The following is a 20,946-nucleotide window of genomic DNA, read 5'->3' as shown; positions in this document are numbered from 1 at the left end:
GGTTGAGGATCTTCTCTTTTGCTAATTCTCTCATTTACAGGTATGATGGCCCTCTCCAAGGAATAACCTCTCCTGGCAACATGCCCAAAGTATGTGAAATGAAGCTTCGACATGTTGGCCTCCATGAAGCATTCTGGCTGCACTTCTCCAAGACCTATCTGCTTGTGCTTTTGGTACTCATTGCAATATTCAGCCCTCTTCTCCAAAGCAATAGGTAAAAGGCGTCAATTCTTTGTCATTCATCCTTATTCACTCTCTGATGCATAGAGCAAGTGATGAAAAGGCCATAGCTGGAATCAAGGGCATATTAGTCTTCAAAGTGACATCATTGCTTCTCAGTGTTTTGGAAAGGTCCCTGACAGTAGATCTGACCAATCAAATGTATCTTCCGATGTCCTGACTGCTGGTTCCAAGGGTGTTGAATGTGAACTCAAGTAAGATGAAATTATTGACAACTTCAGTCTTTTACCCATCTACCATGGCATTGCTTATCAGTCCAATGGTAAGGATTTTTGTCTTTTTTTGATACAATCTATCCTGTCTTTGATCTTCTACCGCAAGCATTTCAAATCCTCCTTAGATTCAGCAACGAGGTTGTGTCATCTGCACAATGTAAGTTATTGATGAGTTGTCTCTTGATCCCACATTCTTCTTCAGAGTCCAGCTTCCTGAATAATTTGCTCAGTTTATAGAATGAATAGGTATGGAAAAAGGGTACAACTGTGACCACACTTTTTCCTGATTTTAAACCATGCAGAGTTCCGTATCTGTGCTTGGACAAAAGCTTATTGGTGTAGGCAGAGGTTTTGTATAAGCATAATTAATTGTTCTGGAATTCCCATTTTCTCGGTGTTAGAGAGGTTAACCATAGTGTATTGTAGGTAGTTCTAGCCTAATTAAACAATTGCTAAGTTTTTTGAACTTGGGTATTAGAAAAATCTCTAGCCATAATTAACAAGATTTTTAATTTTATGGTCCCTTTGCTCACAATGTTGTTGACAGTAAGTTATAACCTACATATAATCTCACTCAAATCTGTGTGTTTTATATTCATTTACTGACGCAAATGCACACTCATGCATATTAACTTTACCATTTTTCTAGTATCAGGTTCATACACCAAATGGGGCTGCGTAATAATTACTCATACCTCAGGTGGCCAATGTTTCCTGGATTTTATATATATATATATATATATATTCATTTCAAGAAATGAGTTTGGAAGGAAAGAAAGAATCAGTTTGTATATAAGAATCATTTCAAGTTGTAAGAAAATGAAAAAATGTGTTGCCCCTGCACCCGCTGACCTCGACCGCTAACACACATTTTTATTTCACGTGTTATTCTTCTCTCCCTGACACCAAGAAGGAATAGAAACAACACACTGCCTTAGAGGGAGCTCTGGTGGCTGAACGGTGGAAAGGAGTTGCACTGCCAGCACAATCGCAGGTGGTTTGAATCTGCCAGTTATGGGGGACACAGGCAATCTCCTCTTGAAATTTAAAGTCTCTGGACATCTGCTGGCGAGTCAGTCAGAAGTCAATTCTGATATGACGGCACATAACAACAAAGCAGACAATCCTAAACTATTGGGGAACAAAACAGTACATTCAAATTGGTCACTTCACAAGTTAAGTCAGATATTTTCATATATCTTTAAAAATGAGGTGGTGCAATTGATAAAAAGTTCCAGAAATTAAATCAGGATAAGAATTTTAATTGTTTGGTTACATATTTAAGAAAACCTCTTACAGGTCAAACATGTTTTGGGGTTGGGGGCTAGATGGGTTAGGGGGCTAGACTGTACAAGTGAATCTTTCCTCTGAGGAGCTCCAAGTCTTGAAGAAAAGCAGACACATGAACTAGCAGTTATAGTTCAGTAAAATAACTAATAGAGACATTGCACACGACAATTGCCTTGGGATCCAGAGAGGACCGAGGAGCATTCTGGAGTGCTGCCTATCGGTAGAAGAGTAGTCATTTTGATAGTTAAATGTCTTAGTTGATAAGGTCATACCTGCTCACAGGCTGTAAGGGTTGTTAAACTGCTTCAGATCTGTATTCATAACTAGGTTATAAGTTTCCTGAGGACAGGAACCATGTCTTATGCTTTCCAGATGGTTCACAGGAGAGTGCACGGACCTCTAAGGGATTAATCAATTTCTGTTGACATGAAAGCAGAACTCATTTTGTTTTCATTACATGCAGCTCAGGCAAAGGATGACATGTCATGTCTACCTTTTCAATTTCTAAACCTGACCTCTGAATTGTGAGCCTCCTTCACACTTTTGTTGTGGGAACAGACCCAAGATGAAGGGTAGCAGAAGAGACAATGACAAGAGAGTCACAACTCCCAGCTTCTTTGATTAGTCATGGCACAGATATTCAGACAATTAAAATTCGCCTCACGAACTTCTGCAAGATCTGGTGGGAGGGGGGAAACGCCCCCCCCCCCCCCCCACACACCACAAACCTCTCCTGCAGAGTAAACTGAGCTTCTGTCTTCTGCTCATTTGAACCAAAGACTTACAAACATAACTGCCTCAGAAATTAAGCTGCCTAAACTTGCCAAACTAAGTAAACATTTGGCCCCATGAAATATTGGATGGCAGCTTTATCTCTTAAAAACAAAGCCATACGAAAACCATCGTTGCAATGTGTCTCCAAGCTCTGGTCTTATCAGCACACAGCGTGAACAGCTGGAGTTACAAACACCAGGACTATTATTAAATCACTGTGTCAGAGGGAAAAAAAGAAAAGAAAAATCTTTTGTAGGCTTCAGTATCTCTAAATAATGCAATTATATATTACATGCCATTTCTCCCTCCCTCCCACTCTTCAGCATCCATATCTCCTCATTGGGAGACAATAGACGGGTCTTTCCTTGCAATATACATCAGTGTTGGCAACAATTACTGTGTTCTGGTGTTTCTACAGCTACTTTCTCATATATCTATTGGGCAGAAAAAAACAGAATCTAATCATTCTTTATTTCTCTAAAATTCTCAGCTGGAATTTGACAGTCAACAGCCACAATCTAAAATCCTCTAAGATCTCACTGGCTCTTAGAGGAGTCTAATCCTGAATGCTAAGCTATTTTCATTTTCTGTAATATTTCCATGATTTCTCTCATAGATTTGAGAACTTTAAATCCAGGAGCAGCTTCTGCTGTAATTAGAATATCTGTAACACACATGCTCTTGAAAAGGAAAATTTTCTCAAAGCAATGTACCATCATATCATATACAAGACACAAAGAGAAAGCTTCAATTCACTGGACATTTTTCTCTAATAGCTGCCTGTCATTTCCTTTGCTGATATAATATGAACAACTTCGAAGAAATACCATTGTGTATTCACTCCTTGTCCACAGTGAACATACAAGACAATGGGAAACATAGTCTTCTTAGGGTGTCATCCAACTACCACTCTGTCTCTCTCTCTCTCTCTCTCTCTTTCAATGTAACTGTTAATAGCAGAGAGCCCTCCTGGTTTAATCCATGAGTGGTACTGCTAACCCCAACACTCTGAAATCTTAAATTTACCAGCAGTACTGAGGGAGAAAGGCGGACAGGTACCTATTTTCAGCTTCTGAGACCATATGAAGTAGAAGTTGAGTCACTTCTGACATAAAGGCAATGAGTTTTTGTTTTTAACTGTTAATAACAATTTTGTTAAGGTTGCTATGCATCATTCAGTTAAAATCTACTCATAGATGACTCTCAACTGAGTTTTGAAAGGCTATAAATCATACAGGAAGAGTTTATTCTCCTTTCTCTCCTGAACTGGGAGTCAACTCCTTACCATTAAACCAGTGGTTACCACCTAAAGAGTAATTTTTTTGCTCCTCAATAAAACCCAGAAAAACTTCTGTTCATCTTGAAATACTAAATTCACATGCTACAAATTAGAATAAAAATTCCATAATTCAGTGAATTAACCTTATGTATTGAATATACTGGGACAGTTAACAATTCTTCTTAATCTCTTACCATTTTTCATATTCTGAAAATAAGTTATTCTACATTATTTAATCTCAACACCCCAAATCTTATGGCATAAAACTTCAGAGTTCACAGATGCTCTGAACTTGAGCCATAAACCTTTAATAGTAAAAAAAAAAACCAAAACCAAACACCCTTTACACCAAAAGCTTGATGTTTTTAAAAATAAAATGTATATATTATGTGTGTGTACTTTCAAAAGACAAATTGATATTTTCTTTGTTCTGGGGAAACAGGCAAGACACAATTTTAGAACAAACAACTATGTTTACTACCTGTGAACAACCACAGCATTATAATTTTCAGGAATCCACTTTTTAATTTACTCGCCCTGCAGGATCAATTTGCCTTAGGGTTAAACGTGAAACTATAAACACAAAACAACCATAGTAGTTAACCGGATATTAAGAAAGAAAAAGAATAAAAAATTCAAAAACCAAACACATCTGTTTAGAGTTCTCTTCTATTTCCAAATTTGGGAACATCAATTTCAAGAACCTGGTTTTATGGCCTGCCCTTAGGTAAAAAACACCAGGTTATAATCAAGCCAAGGATGGTAAGAAGTCCCATAAACCAATTCACAGAAAAATTCTACCACCAGGATCCTTTCTTTAACTCATAACTAAGCAGTAGAATTGGATTTGCTATTGCCCTGAAAGAGAAATAATGATTGCCATTTGCACATTATTAATGGAGAGCTTACACACAGCAGAAGCTGTGAGGATGGCACAGGACTAGGTAGGGCTCCATGCATGGTAAATGCAATCGCTACGAGCTGAAGTCAACTCATTTGCACAGAAAAATAACAACAGCAGTGATGATGATAAAATAGGCTTACAAAAAGGGGGGGGGGAACAATTCCCACATACTTAATTATTTAGAATATCTGTTGGTATTCTAAATAAGAGAAACTGAGATGGACAATCTCTTCCCGTGGGAATCTACTTACTGCCTCTGAAAACCCTCTGGAGGGTCAGTTATGATTTGGTTCCGACTTGATAGTACAAAAGAATAACAATAATATATATATAATATTCTGAACCTTGCACAAAATGTTATTTTACTAACTAGAATCCTCTTTTAAAACTTAAAATATCTGAAAGTATATATCTCAGTTCTTAGTGGACTATGGAGCTCTGCTGGCCTAGTTCTAAGAAGCTGTGTTTCAATCCCAAAGCCATCTGGTTTGAATCCACCAGACGCTCTGCAGAAGGATTGACAATCTCCTCCTGTGTGATTAACTGCCTCTGAAAACCCATAGGAGGGTCAGCTATGGGTTGGTTTCAACTTTATGGCAAACAACAACAGCCTTTATCTTAATAATAATAATTAAAAAATAATGTTCAGATGAAGACAAAACACTACAGTTTTCAATATGGTTTATAATGTAACATAATAAAAAAAATTAAAACCACAATCCTCACAAGTGGACTAATAAGCAACATCATAATGAAGAAAAGACTGACGTCATAAAGGATTTGATTGTACTTGGATACACACCACCAGTGGATAGAGCTGAGTAACCAAGAAATCAGTTTTCTGCCTTGAGCAAAACTTTCAAAAGACAGTATGTGAAAAAGCAAAGATGCCACTTTGTTACCTAAGGTGCATCTGATCCATGGTGCTTTCAACTATATCCTGTGAAAGCTGGACAACCAATAAAGCACATCAAAGGAGAATTGCTGCCCTTGGATTATGATGGTTGAGAAGAGTACTGACTATACAAGAGGCTACCAGCTGAATATATGAATGTGTTCAAAGAACAGCCAGAAGGCTTCTGAGAGGAGGGCATTGCGAAACGTCATCTTACACATTTTGAGCAGCTTGTTAGGAAGGATCAGTCCCTGGAGAAGGACATAACGTTTGGTAAAGTACAGGGTGAGGAAAACAGTCAATGAGATGACTGGACAATGACTGTGGCCCTGGGGTCAAGCACAGTGATGGTGGGAGATGGTGCACAATGGGACGGTATCATTCATTTGGTTAGACGCAGGACCATGTAAGCTGGAACTCACATGCTATCACTTAACAATCATAAACTGAAGCCAGCAGAAAACAAGTACAACTTTTACATTTTTCAAAAACACATCTCTCTGGGTCTCAAACACAACTCATCTCTCTATGGAAAACTTAATGAAGTGCAACTAAAAATAACAATCACCAACTGTGGTTTTAAAGGCAATATTTCAACATAATCAAATGTGTCAAATACTCATCCATACAGCTTCCTATGCTGCTGCTTACAAGTAAGTTTCATTTCTTGGGAATGATTGAACATAACTCACTTGGGGGTTCTGCCATCTGCGAATTACTTACACGTGAATACTCTGTTTAAGAAATGGAAATTTTGATTGTTTTTGTTTCCTTCATATTGAACTGAAATGCAATTGAACATGGCTTTTTAAGCAATCATTTTTCATATTAGTTGCTACAAGGCTACGTTATCACACAAAACTCATGATCAACACATCAAATCATAGGAATCAAGTATAATGTTGCTGGCATTATGGAGGGAACAGCAAGTAGAATTACGGGATAGAAGAGAAGGATACTGACTGCATCCATACTCCATTCCTCCATACCGTTGACACAAAATCACTTTTGAGGTATGTTTCAGTTTGAATGCTGGTTATTACTTTTACATGGTTCTCCTCCCTTCCTACTAGGGCAATGAGTTGTTGTTGTTGTTATGTGCCATCGAGTAGCCTGCGACTCATAAAGACCTTATGTACAACAGCCCTAAACCCTGCCCTATACTGTGCCAGTCTCACTGTCTCTGACACACCTACGCCCATTATCCCAGTCATTGAATCAATCCATCTCATAGAAGGTCTTCCTCTCCTCTGCTGTCCCTCCACCCTCCCAAGCATGACATCCCTCTCCAAGGACTTGTCCCTCCTTGTAACACACTCAAAGTATGTCAGATGAAGCCTCAGAATCCTTGCCTCCAAGGACCAGCCTGGTTTCACCCTCTCCAGGACAAACCTGTTTGTTTTCTTAGCAGATCATGGTATATTCAATACTTTTCTCCAACACAGCACAAAGGCATCAATTCTTCTATTATCCCTATTCATTGTCCAGCTCTCTGATGCATAGCAAGTGATTGCAAAGATCATGGCATGTATCAGGCACACCTTAGTCTCCAGACTGACATCATTGCATCCTAGGGTAATATTTGTTATTGTTGTTTTATACTATTTCACCAAACAACAACAACAAAAAAGTGACTACAGAGTTACATAAAGGAGTTCTGGTGGTGTAAGAGTTAAGAACTCAGCAGCTAAGTAAAAGGTTAGGGTTAAAGTTTGAGTCTACCCTATGGCAGGAAAATATATCAGATAATATGCTTTTGTAAATATCATAGACTAGAAAACCTAATGGGACAATTTTACTGAGTTATATGTGGTTATTTTAAGTAAAAAAAAAATCAACTCAATGGTATCTGACAACAACGTAGGGCAATACACCAAACAAGTCAATTCCTTGCTGTTGTGTTGGAATTGACCACCAAGTGGATTTTCAAAGGCTGTGAATCACGCAAGAGGAGACTGCCCATATTTCTCCTGAGGAGCAGCTGGAGATTTGAACCCTTAGGTTGGCAGAGCAACTAACGTATCAACAAACAACAACTCATTGCCATAGAGTAAAAATTGATGGCTGACCTTCAGGAGACTTCCAGAGCCTGTAAATTGCACAAGAGGAGGCTTCCCTATTTTCTTCCAAGGAACAGGGAGTGGATTTAAACCACAGGCCTTGGAGTTGACAGTACAGCTCCCTACCTGCTAGCCCACCAGAGCTCCCTAGGGTAACGTACACTGTTGTTATGTCATATACTGTTGAGTAAGAACAGAGCCGACCCTGCAGCAGTTTTTCAGAGGCAGTAAGTCACATGGGAGGAGTGTCTTCATCTTTCTTCTGTGGAATAGCTGGTGGATTTGAACCACATGCCTTTGGGTGATATATAGGTACCACATAAACTACAAACACCCCTGGATTGAAAAGTATGGTGCATTCACATGATGGAATACTATGTACCATGCAGGAACAAGGATTCTGTAAATCACTACCTAACTTGGGAGGAACTGGAGGGCATTATGTTAAGAGAACTAACTCAGTCCCATAAGTAGAAATAATATATAAGACCATTATTATAGAAAGAAATAACTAGTAAAATGTGTATGAGGATCTAAAGGGGGGGCAAAGGGGTAAGGATGGATGGGTGGGGATCAAAGAGTCACACAATTTGGCTGGTGGGGGAGGGGCAGCTTAAGGAAATGGGAAAGATTTGGTGTGAAAAACTTTGTAAGTAAACCAGTATAAAATAAAAAAAAATCTATTAATAAAAAGTTAGTGGAGGCACTATTATTAGTAATACCAGGGCTAAGCGCATGGCCTAGGACTGCCCAAGGCAAACCCAAGCACACTGACACTTCAAAGATAATGTGGAGATCAAAAAAACTTTCCCAAAAGGTCTCAAATCCTTAATTAATGCTATATCAAACTTTACTTCTCTTTAAAGTTGCATTGCCCAATAAAAATATGTGATTTAAATGTTCTATGGGCTAGTGACAAGAAGCTGTGCTGCAATCCCAAAGGTACACAGTTCGAATTAACCAGATGTTTCACAGGAGAAGGATGGGTAATCTCGTGAAAATTTGCTGCCTCTGAAAACCTGCTGGAAGGTCATCTGTCTATGACTTGAGGACACACAACAACAGCAACAAGCTTCATTAAAAATAAAGTAAAAAGAGAAAGAAAAATAACTTCAATAATATATTTTATACCAATATACCAAACACGTGTGGTACGTGGGAAGCTCCCCGATGGCCTAATGGTAATAAGCTAAGCTGCATTTCAAAATCGTGTGGTTTGAATCCACTGCTCCACCAGAAGGGCCGGCGAGCAATTTACTTTCCAGGCAATTTATTGCTTCTGAAAACCAGCTGGAGGATCAGCTATGAGTCAGTTCTGAATCAATGACACACAACACAACACCAAACATATTAATATTTCATCAAGTAGTCATTATGAAGGTTGTTAATAAAACATCTTAGCTTTTATGATATGTCAGTCTTTCTATTTGGTAAAACACTTAAAACACTTAACAATTTGGATTAGCCCTGATGCAAGCTTATAAAATAGCTTGGATTATCTAGGATTTAATTACTCAGTATCCGTAAGTGACTAATGGCTGATATACTCAACAGCACAAGTCTAAACATTCTACCCATTTAGATATACACGGATCTAAGAATAACTATATCTTCCTTTCTTACTCTCTCTTCTAGGTTAGAACAGTAACTGTTAAAATGCCTTCAGTTCACCTAACTTTCCTTACCCTTTACACAACAAAAGCGTTAATGTTTTTTTGGCTGGGATAGGCCTGACCTTGGAATAGAACGTCAATAAGATAAGCTGGCTCATGGCTGAGAACCTGTGGGACTTTCTCCAGACTAATGTATGGCTCAGACTCTTACATCCAGGGAGCCCTGGTGAGGTAGCCCATAATAAGTTGTGTTACCAACGCAAGGCCTCACCGCTCTGGAAGTTCTAATCCATCAGCAGCTCTGGCATAAGAAAGATGGGCAATCTCTACTCATGTAATTTACAACCTGTTGTTGCTATGTGCCACTGAGTGGACTGAAACTCATAGTGACTGGATGTACAATGGCTCAGAAGCCTGCCCTGTCCTGAGCCAGTCTCACTGACTCAACTCACCTTCCCCTATTATTCCAGTTACTGTACCAATCCTGTGAGAGCGAACAGCTAGATTAAATTCTTGCCTGCCATTTACTAGCTAAGAAGCCCTGGTGATGTAAATATAGCATGTTGGGCTGCTAGTTGAAAAGCTGGTGGCTTGAATCTAATATCCTCTTTCTAGGAAAAGATGAACCAGTCTTTTCCCATATAGAAAAGAAGCAGCCAAAATGCAATGGAGACTCAGTGTGAGTTGTACTCACCTTGATGTCAGTGGATTTTTATTGTGTTTTTTGTTTGTTTGTTTGATACCTATTAGCTATGTGGTTTTAGGCAAGTAATGAACCCTTCCTCAGCTTCAATCTCATTATCAGTAAAATGGAGCTAAAAATGTACTTACCTTGTTGTGGAAGTGTAGATATGTACAAAGCAACTTAAAAAAAATGCTTATTTCATTATCAGGGTTGGTTTTTTTTGTAAATAATAGCTAGACATTAGTTCTAGCTCTAATATGGTATATTCTAGCTAAAGATCTAGGTCTTTAAGATATTCATCTACTTACAAGAGGGCAAGAGTTAAGTTAGTCTCAGGCTAGCACTTTGTGCATTAGAAATGCAAATGCCAGGATACCTACTGGAACAACAGGTTTCAAACTATGGCCACTGGAGTGTGAAGCACTTGGCTGGACATCGGCAGGTGGGCCAGGGGCTGGGTCACTGCTCCTCCTCACCAGCAGTGGGGTGCCTGCAGGATGAAATAAGAGGTGAGGGGTCAAAAGAACCCTGGTGAGGAAAGAGTGCATGGTACAATGCAATTTAATTAAAAAAGGTTTACTACTCGCTTTTATGTATAAACAGGTTTTTTTTGGTAAGGGAGCTTGTAAATTAATCCATTTAATGATCTTTTGTCATCTATTTCTAAAATGTTTCACAGAAATAAAATCTTTCCATTCTCATCTCTTCCCACGTACATTTCAAAGCAAGCCACTAAATTTAACAGAAAACTTTTATGCAATGCAGAGGTAGACAGAGTGATCTAGAAAATACGTGTGAGTCCTTAAAAGAACGATTTTCCAATAAACAAGAGATTCACATAGTGCAATCTGCTATTCAGCAGAGCTGGAAGAAGAGTTATTACTGCTATTTGGTGGTTCCCTGGTCTTTTGAATGATGATATATTCAGAAATAAATTATTTGCAGGGGTTACAGCATTAATGTCTTCTGAAGTACATACATAGAATGGTCCTGCTCTCTTCCTTTTGCTAGAAAGGTGATAAAGCTGATAAGGAAAATAAATAAGTCCTTCTAAAAAGTATATCCTCATTTATTTTTTCTTTAATGAGAGCTCCTACTATTAAATATTTGAGTCAGTTATTAAACTTGAAAAAAGATAATACCAATATAGAGTCCAAATAAAATACAATCTCAGCAGAGCTGGCCATCTAACCATGTTGACTTCAATTAGGCCTAAAAGAATTTGTTTCGTATAAAATGGTCATAGTAGAGAACAAACCAAAAAACCACCAAAACCTAGAAAAGTTGTTTGTATTAAAATAATTTTCATATGAAATTTAACTCTTTATCTGCATAACTTGGGGGAGATGGGGAGCACTTAAGTTTTGTTTTGGTTTTGCTTTTTTGCTGGGCAATAAGTAAATTTTTCTCAAAGAATCCACAACAGAAAGTTTTCCTTCAACTTTAAGGACACAATTTTATTTCTTCAACTCCTTCTTTATAGGCAATATCTCCCACTTTATTTACAAAATGCTAAATTATTTAAGCCAGTTTTGTAACAACATAAATTTAGATTTGTTTCTTCAGTCGATAAGCCATGGCCTTGTGGTAAGAGGCTATGCTGTAATCCTGAAGGCTTCAAATCCATGAGCTGCTTCATGGGAGAAGGATGGGAAAACTCTGACGTGATTAACTGCCTCTGAAAACCTGCTGGAGGGTCAGCTGTAGGTAAGTTCTGACTCGATGGTACACAACAACATATATATCTTCAAGAAAATGGCAACTCAGTTTTGTACAACTATATCAACTTTTAGGGTCACACCAAGCATTAGACAGATAAAGAGAGGGGCATGAATGAAGGCAAAGATAAAGGATATGAACCTTTCTGGTTTTCCTAGGGTAATGATCTATCTATCCTTTTCACTTCTGTTTCTTTATCTTACCTCTAAACTAGATCCTCTAACAAGGGCACACCCATGTCAGGATTCTTCATGAGCATGACAAAACTAGCGGATATTTATTTTTCTTTGTTCCTCCTTCCACCTGACACAAACCTTTGGCCAGGCAAGGCGGAGGGTCAAATCCAGGGACTCTCTATGCATGTAACACCAACTGTGTGGAACACTGAAGACAATAAAAATTGCTAACTCTCATTTTGAATACACTCTCAGCACATTAGGAATAAGTTCTCCCATTTGCTACTTTTCTGCACTGTGCACTTGAATATCTCCTGGTGAGTAACCTTCTAATTTTATTTGGGCTGTCTTTACATGTTGATAACAAGTATTTTTATTTTATAGTGGAATTAATAAATGAACATCTTTAAATATGAACTGATATCTCAGAGAGTTTTTAACAACTCATCCCAGATCTGCTTTTTCTAAGAAGACAAAGATTCTCACCACTGGACCAATTGGCAGCATCAGGATGGATGGTGAAGAGATTGAGATTGTACACAGCTTTAGTTTGCTTGGCTCCATAGTCAACAGTCTTGGCACCAGCAGCCACGAAATTAAAAGGCACATTGCAATGGGAAAGTCTGCTGTTAGGGACCTCTCCAAAGTGCTGAAGAGCAATGGTGTCTCTTTGGAGACTAAGGTGCGTCTGATACAGGCCATGGTCTTTGCAATCACCTGTTATGCATCAGAGAGTTGGACAATGACCAAGGAGGATAGAAGGAGAATTGATGCCTTTGAGCTGTGGTGCGGGAGAAGAGTATTGAGAATACCATGGACTGCTAGGAAAACAAACAGATTTGTCCTGGAAAGGGTTAAACCGGGTGGCTCCTTGGAGGAAAGGATTCTGAGGCTTCGTCTAACATACTTTGGACATGTTGTGAGGAGAGACCAGTCCTTAGAGAGGGACATCATGCTTGGGAGGGTGGAGGAACAGCGCAGGAGAGGAAGGCCCTCTATGAGGTGGATTGATTCAGTGACTGGGATAATTGGGATGGGAGTGTCAGAGACGGTGTGATTGGCACAGGACAGAGCGGAGTTTAGGGCTGTTGTACACAGGGTTGCTATGAGTCGCAAGCGACTCGACGGCACATAACAACAACAACAACAACATTTGGTTTTTAACTGCATAGCCCATTTGAAGGCAGCTTTTAGGAAGATATTGAGCTGTACCTTAATGACAAAGAAATCTATGTCTGAGTGAACAACAGAAGGTAAATTCTGAAGATGATTTTGGCAAATGTTGGATATGTAACAGAGTATAAGACGAACCTTGCAGACAACACTTACTGCAAGTAGAAAGAGGCAATGACTTTCAAGCACAAAACCTCTAGTGATGAGGAAAAAACTTCAATTAAACATAACCACCGTAGTGAAGGTGTTTATAACAACAGTTCATGATTAGACAATACCACTTAACACTATTGAGCACATGGAAGTCACCCTGGATTTTAGAGTCAGATAGGTTGAGTTTTACCTTTCCTGTGGTGTAATGGTCTCATCGCTTAAGTCATAGTGATGATAATAAAAGACCATGAGATTGATGGAAATATGAAATAAAATGAAGCACACTAGGAATCTTACATTGTTCAAGATGGAATTTCCAAGCAGGAACTCTGTCAATCTCAATAAAATAAGTAAAATAACTTATTCTATGGACATTGTTCATTTGTTATGTGCAGTATTATCCTCCCTAAAAGCTGAATTCCTAAAATCAAGTTAATTTTTTGGAATTATTAGGTTAATTAAAATAGCTAAACACAATTCCACTCTAATATAGATATAGCTTTTTTTCATATAAGTCAAGAATTATAAGGGAGAAGGGGAAATAAGAGGTTGGAGGGAGTTTAAATATTAGTTAAAGCACTGTATTATTTTTCATCTAGCATAGAAATGATGCTCATAGGTTCTAGAAGTAAATCCCTTAGTTAGCTCAAGAAAAGCAGTATTCCTTGGAACCATAATTTAAAAGGCACTAGTTACAAAATTCAAATAAGATAATAAATGTTAAACACCTTAGTAGAGGGGTATACAACTATGATCTTATTTTTCCATCCAGTTATAGAGCTGATTCTGTGTATTTCCTCTGTCTTCTTTTGATGCTTTCCAGGTCATTCAATATATTGCCTATGGTATCTTTCAATACTACAACTTGAGGCTTAAATTTGTTTTTTTAGTTTTTGCAACTTCAGAAATTCAGAGCAAGTTCTTCCCTTTTTATTCTCCAATTCTAGCATATTTCATTATAATATATTATAATATTTCATTATAATACTTCCTGGAAGCAGGAGAGGCATCCACTTCCGAAATTCTGAAATGGCTTGCCTCCGGAAACTCTATTTATGAACAGTGTTCAGGCCTTTCATTCACAGGGTCACTATGAGTCGTAAACAACTCGATGGCACCTAACAACAACAACAACTGTCTTCTTAAGCTGCCTTATGAAATCTTCTGTTCAGCTCTTTTACTTCATTATGTTTTCCCTTTGTTTTGGCTTCTCAACTTTTCATGCAATTTTTAGAATCTCTTCTGGTATCTATTACTTTTTTCTTTCTTTGTCTTTGTAATGAACTTCTGCTTTCTTCATGGATAATATTCTTGATATCCTACAACTCATCTGGTCTTTGATCATTGACATTCAATGCTTCAAACCTATTCTTAAGGTCTTAAAATTCAGATGGAATAGATTCAAGATCATATCTTGATTCTCGTGGATTTTAATTCTCTTCACCCTCATTGTGAACTTGCACATGGTCTGACCCACAGTCCATCCCTGGCCTACTTTTGACTGCCGATATTGAGCTTCTCTAATGATCTCTCCCACAGATACAGTCAATCTGATTGTTATGTACCACATTAGGTGAAGTCTTTGTGTAAAGTCATCATTTGTGTCTTTTAAAAGAAATATTTGCAAAGGCCAAATCATAGAAAGTACAAAATTCAATAATTCTATTTACAGCATTATTTCTATCACCACGCCCATATTTTCCAACTACTATGCCTTCTTCACTGTTTTCAATTTTTGTATTCCAATCACCAATTACCATTAACGTATCTTGACTTCATGTTCAGTCAGTTTTGAACTGCAAGATTTAGTAAAAATTCTCAAGTTCTTCTTCTTTGGCTCTAGATGTAGGAGGGAATATTTGAATAATAGTCATATCTATGGATCTTCCTTTTATGTATATGGACAATATACTATCACTCATAACATTATATTTCAGGACATAATTTGAAATTGACTTTTTTACTATGAATGCAACATCATTCTTCTTCAGATGGAGGGAAAACACAGAGTCACTATACCAAAAAGAAGTGACTAGTACTGAAAAATTTCAGTTAAGTACCATATGAGCAGGAGCCAATGGTAATAAAGGAAGAAGTGGAAGCTGCATTGAAGACACTGGCAAAAAATAAGGCCCCAGGAATTGATGTGATGCCTATTAGCTTATTTCAGTTAACAGACGCAGCTTTGGATGTGCTCACCAGTCTGTGTCAGGAAATTCTGGAGGACAACTGTCTGTCCAACAGATTGGAAGAAGTCCATTTTTGTTCTATTTCCAATAAAGGTGATCAACATCATGTGAAAACTATAAAAAAATATCATTAATATCACATGTAAGCTAAATTTTACTGAGGGTCATTCCAGAAGAATGGGTATTTATTTGTGCTTTCTGGAGCAGAGATCTATTTAATGATTGTCCTGAGCAAGGCTGGATGGGCAGTTTGTCATCAATATTGCTGCTATTTCAACCTAAGATGAAGCAATTTACACCTAAAGAGTGCTAGTGGTCATGGTTAGAGTGCTGGTAAGACACACAGAACCAACCAGAAGAGGCAAGAAGACAACAAGAAGGAAGTCAATTCAGGAACAACATTGACAGTCAGAAAGGGAGAGAAAAGTTAGAAGTGGTTCTGGAGAAAATAGCATCTGTCTACTAATAAAGAGCAGAGGACAAGGAGTTTATGAGAGAAACCAGAAACCATTCTAATGTCTTTAGAGAGTTGTAGTTGTTGTTAAGTGCCGTAAAGTTGTAGATGACCCATGGCAACCCTATGAATGAAAGTCTTAAACACAAAACTTTCATCTTTTCTCTAAGTTCATTGAGTTTCTGGAGGCAAGCTTTTTTGAGAAGTTGGATGATACTCTGATTCCAATCATGTTTTATTCTGGAGATCTACAAAAACCAGGCCTGTGGGCAGCAGGTCCAAGGGCCCAAAAGCGTTTTTAAATATGAGGCCAAATACAATCAGCTCACACTCTGTTGCAAGCAAGAGCCACACCCTAGTCTCAACCCCAAACCAGAAAACACACCTTTGCAGAATCCAGCTGCTCCATTCATCTTCCCAGCCTAGAAATAGCCCTTCTTTAGGGAGTAGTCATGGGAAAGTTTGGGAAACTCTTGTGATTTAGTTCAAATAAAACAAGATTTGTGGCTTAAGTGAACGAAGGATTTGAAAACTTGTTTTTAATTTAAGATGACTTGATGCAAGTGAAAAATCAAAAAGTGGGTTCTCAACTAGGCAGTAATGAAATACGAAGTTGGTTTTAGAAATAATATTTATTTCAACAATAATGAAGTAGACATAAACATGTTTAAAAAAAAGGAAGAGAAACCAGGAAAATTTAATAGAGGTGCATTAAAGACATTTTAATTGAAAGGATGGGAAAGGCAGGTTCTTATTTTCTGATAGAGAGGTTATCTAGTGAGCCGGAAGGTTAAAAGAAGTCAAACAAATAGAGAACTCCAGAGGAAAAAGGGGGAAGTTTGTGTGTGTAAACTGAGGGAGAGAAAGGAATCAGAGTTGACATTTTAAACTGTTTATGTGAAGAAGGGTAAGGAATGGTCACTTACACATCTCAATTTTCCTTATTCTAAGTAATTATTTCTGCATTACTGAATTTTCAAGTTAGAAGTTTTAAAAAGTAAAGTGTACTCTCTAATGAGAGAATGCTGCTGATAGGATACCAAGTTAAATGAGATGAATAAAGTAAAAACCTAATTAAATATCTCTAAATTGGTAATTTTTATAAAAAAATAAAAGACTTAAACAAATAAAGGTATACATTCTTCTAGGTAATTATTATTTGTAAGTAGACTATATTTTATGTCATATAGCATATTTTCTAATAGACTTGAACACTTACAACAATGCCTTTCAATTATCTTGTGCTTCAATACTTAAATAATAAAGACATTTTACATTAAAGAACAAAATTGTATAACTTATGGTTAGTTTCATTTACATTTTCATCACCCACTCACCTGGACTAAAAAAAAAAAATTCATATGATTCTTGGTTTCCCCTTAAAACACCTATGTGTATTTAAACTTTGTGTCTGATAAGATGTAGAAATGGGGTTTCTACCCATATCAAAGTGTCTCTCTTATCTAAGTAATTGAGAAGCAAATGTAGAATGCCCCCTTTTATCATCCTGATGTCAATGGAACTTCAGCACTGTAACTTGTATAAATCTGTCTGTAAAAATGTAGCCATCTGCCAAACTTTGCTCAAGATCATGGAAACAGCCCAAATACAACTGAATGGATTGAGAAATTGCGGTACTTTCACACAACAGAATACTATGCAACACTCAGGAACAGTAATTTAAAAAAAAATACTACATAACTTGAGAGAGACTGGAGAGAATTATGCTGTGTGAATGAACTCAGTCTTATCAGGACAAATACTGTAGAAGACTATTATTGTAAAAATAGAAGGATAACTAGCAAAAGATGTATGAGGTCCCAAAGGGGTAAAAGGTGGGAAGAGAGGGGTGAGGATGGGTAGGGGCAAAATCCCAGGGTTTCACGGTTTGTTGGGTGGAGGGAAAGGGTAAAGGAGATGGCAAGGATCTGCCAGGGACTTGAAAACAGGGTAATGAGGTCCAAAGGTGATTGATTTTATAAAACATAATACATGAGAATGATTTCTAAAACACAATATGAATGAATAATAGTGTGAAACACAATGTACACGAACTTTGTGAGCAAACTAATATAACATTTTTTTTGTTTAATGTATCCATCTGTTGTCTCAGGATTAGCTGCCCTGTCAGCTATTCGGATTCTCCCACTCTCTACCTTTTTCCTTTTATACAGCATGATGGAATAAATGACCTTTATTTCTTTTTTTTTTTTTGTCCAAAAAAAAAGGGAGGGTTGAAGATATTAAGATAAGACAAGGTTGCTCTGAGTTGTGGTCAACGAGAAGACATCTAACAATACAACAACATGTTCTTGGAGATATATGGCAAAAATACTATTGTTATTACTAGGTGCCATCGAGTTTGCTCCTATTCAGAAAGATGACAAAATAAAAGCACGCCACACCTTGCACCGTCCTTACAGTCTCTGCCATGTTCAAATTCATTGTTGTGAGCGCTGTGTTCACTTACCTCTGCCTTCCATAGGTGGTAATTACACCATGTTCCAAAGAGGAAACTATACCACCGCAGAGCCTGCTTTTTCAAAATTAGTTAAACTAGCATGTTGGATAAGCTACCGTCAAGTCCCATTCCAGATACACAGAGGAAGTATTCTATACGGAAATAAGGGCACTGAAGTTCAGAAAAGTTAATAGGTCTTTTGGACTTTGTTTCTGATTCAGTTTTATGCATTTGCACAAATGAATTCACTTTTCTTTTGTGCAGTCACAACCTAAGACATCATGCTTGGAAAGATGCAGGGTCAGCAAAGAAGACCTCCAATGAGATGGAATGACACAATGACGTCAGAAATGGGCTCTACTGACAGAGCCCATCTACTGTACAGAGATGAGATGACAGAGGACAGGGCAGGCTTCATGTTGGCTGTTCACAGGGTCACTGTGAGCCATACTGGATTCAATGGCACCTAACAACAACAATCTGTACGTGGGCAAGTGAAAAGAATGAAGCAGAAGGAGCTTCTCTCAAAGCAGAAGAAACTCTTTGAACCTCCAGTAGGAGGAAGGATTTGGAGATAAAGAGATAAATAAAAGAAAAAAGGTGCTAGGGGGTAAATATTAACCCAGCTGCCTGGCATAACTGGTAAGATGCTTGACTCTGGTCTAGCAGAAGGAAGATAGCTCCTCTCTCGGAGTGCTGGCCTATCACTACTTCTCAGATATAATCAAATACTTGCAAAATTTGTCTCAGAACTGTATAGAACAATTCAGCACAAAGATCTTGTTCTGGATCCTAGTGAAATTAGTAGAATCTGGGACCTTAAAAGATAGGGAGAATCATCTAAAAACTGTTGGTTTCTATGCATCAGGAGCAAAAGAGAGAAGGAAAAAAAGTTGCAGAGAAGAAACCAGTATATAGTGCTAACATCGTTAAATCAAACCAAACCCAGCCCACTGTCATTGAGCTGACTCTGCCTCCTCTGGGTTGTTGGGGTTGCAAATATTTATAGGAATAGCCTGTCTACCTTTCTCCCATAGAACAGCCAGGGGATTCAAACCACTAACTTATTGGTTATCAGCTCACCATGCTGCACACAACATAGTGTACACTACGACACTGACACACACATGTCTACTTAGTTAATATTCTGTAATAATACATGAGTCATGCCCTTATCTACTAAGGAACACTCTAGGGGAATTATATCACGCTTGGTTACCAATACTGACCATTCTGATCAGGGCCACAATAGGCCCTTATCTCCCTGACAGTAAAGGAAAAGAATTCATAAAAGAACATCAATTCTTTAAGGGTCAAGATGTACTGGATTAATTGGGAGCAGAGGATTGCAGAGACTATCCCTTTGAGACTCTTTAAATCTTAAACCAAAACTATCTCAAAATGTGCTTTTAGTGAAATAACAAATTGGCACACATAACAAAGGATATATATGTGGGTGTAAAGTTTTCCTTTAAAAAAATAAGTAGTCAGCAATTAATCTGAAGTCAAGATGAGAAGTTTAAAAAAATATGCAACTAGGGTACTGAAAATGGAACCATAGAATGGGCGTAAAGGGAATGCTGACATAGTATGAACAATTCAGCGGATGTCCTGAACAACTTGAATAGAGACTGCAAACAAGAACAAAATTTTCTGTGAGAACTTTCTCTGAAAATAAAATTATCATTATTTCTTTTAAAAAAGACTAGTGAAAGAGGAATATCCTTTGTCTGAGTGGATGTTACAGGAACCAAAAAAGACTTTCAACTTATGGGAAGTAAACTCTTTAGCAATGAAAGCTGGAGACCCATAAAAAATTGGTAATGATACCAATAGTGGCACAATTTATGGTGAAGTGGTGATACGAGATCACTTTCGCCACAGGAGTGCCTGACCCAGTCTGGTGTCTGACTGGTGATGAATGCAGCAGCTGTGGTATGCTCTCAAACATGCTAATGGAAAACACACACAAGAGAAGCAAAGTCAAACTTGAGTAGAATTGTAGCTGTTCAAATATTTTAGTCTTAGATTTCAATCTATTAGGAAAAAAGACTCCCAGTATGGCCCTAAAAGGTGAAAAGAAGTCGAAGTTGACTAACATTTAATATCATTTTTCTTTCACTTTTGCAATGCAGAAGCCATCCTATTCAACATGTTGGGATAGATACCTTTAGAAAACAACAAATTCATATAATAGTCTCTACTGATGCCACAGTTATGAATGAACAGGTATGTGATAAAGCATCTTTTAGTATCTGGAAATACACTTAAATCAAATTGCTGCTTTATCAACACAAGTGAGGACGTTTTTAATCAGACTTTTACCGGGACTCCAAAGATGGTTTTGCCTTCAACTTCAAGAAACTCTTGCTGTGATAATAAAGGCACACGGCTTTTCTTCCACCAAAATTTCCACATTTGGGTCTCTGTAACTCAACAGGTTACAATTCTGTTACACATTTGGTATCTATAACTTACCATGTTACAATTTTGTTCAATGTCCTTTACAATATCAATTTATTTATACTGTCTAATTTAGGTTGGTAACATACCATGGGCTGGCAAGAGAACAGGTCTAGACTTGTTGTTGTTGTTATGTGCTCTCGAGTCATTTGCGACTCATAGCGACCCTATGCACAACAGCCCTAAACCCTGCTCTATCCTGC

The 20,946-nt window shown here is 37.8% G+C and overlaps 1 protein-coding gene across 3 annotated transcripts in view; it reads right to left on the bottom strand.

Moving 5' to 3' along the window:
• Window positions 1-20,946, bottom strand: part of PARD3B (par-3 family cell polarity regulator beta) — a 1,417,836-nt gene that overhangs the window by 795,311 nt on the left and 601,579 nt on the right. For all 3 annotated transcript variants that reach the window (XM_006889111.1, XM_006889110.1, XM_006889109.1), the window contains exon 4: window positions 10,336-10,445. In XM_006889111.1, the coding sequence (XP_006889173.1) occupies window positions 10,336-10,445 (110 nt within the window). The remainder of the gene's footprint in view (window positions 1-10,335; window positions 10,446-20,946) is intronic.

Source organism: Elephantulus edwardii, unplaced genomic scaffold (genome assembly GCF_000299155.1).
Source record: "Elephantulus edwardii isolate Elephantulus edwardi_28Jun2011 unplaced genomic scaffold, EleEdw1.0 scaffold00075, whole genome shotgun sequence".
Taxonomy (NCBI): Eukaryota; Metazoa; Chordata; class Mammalia; order Macroscelidea; family Macroscelididae; genus Elephantulus; species Elephantulus edwardii.
Note: the sequence above shows the minus strand (reverse complement) of the source record. Positions and strands in the feature narration are given on the sequence as shown.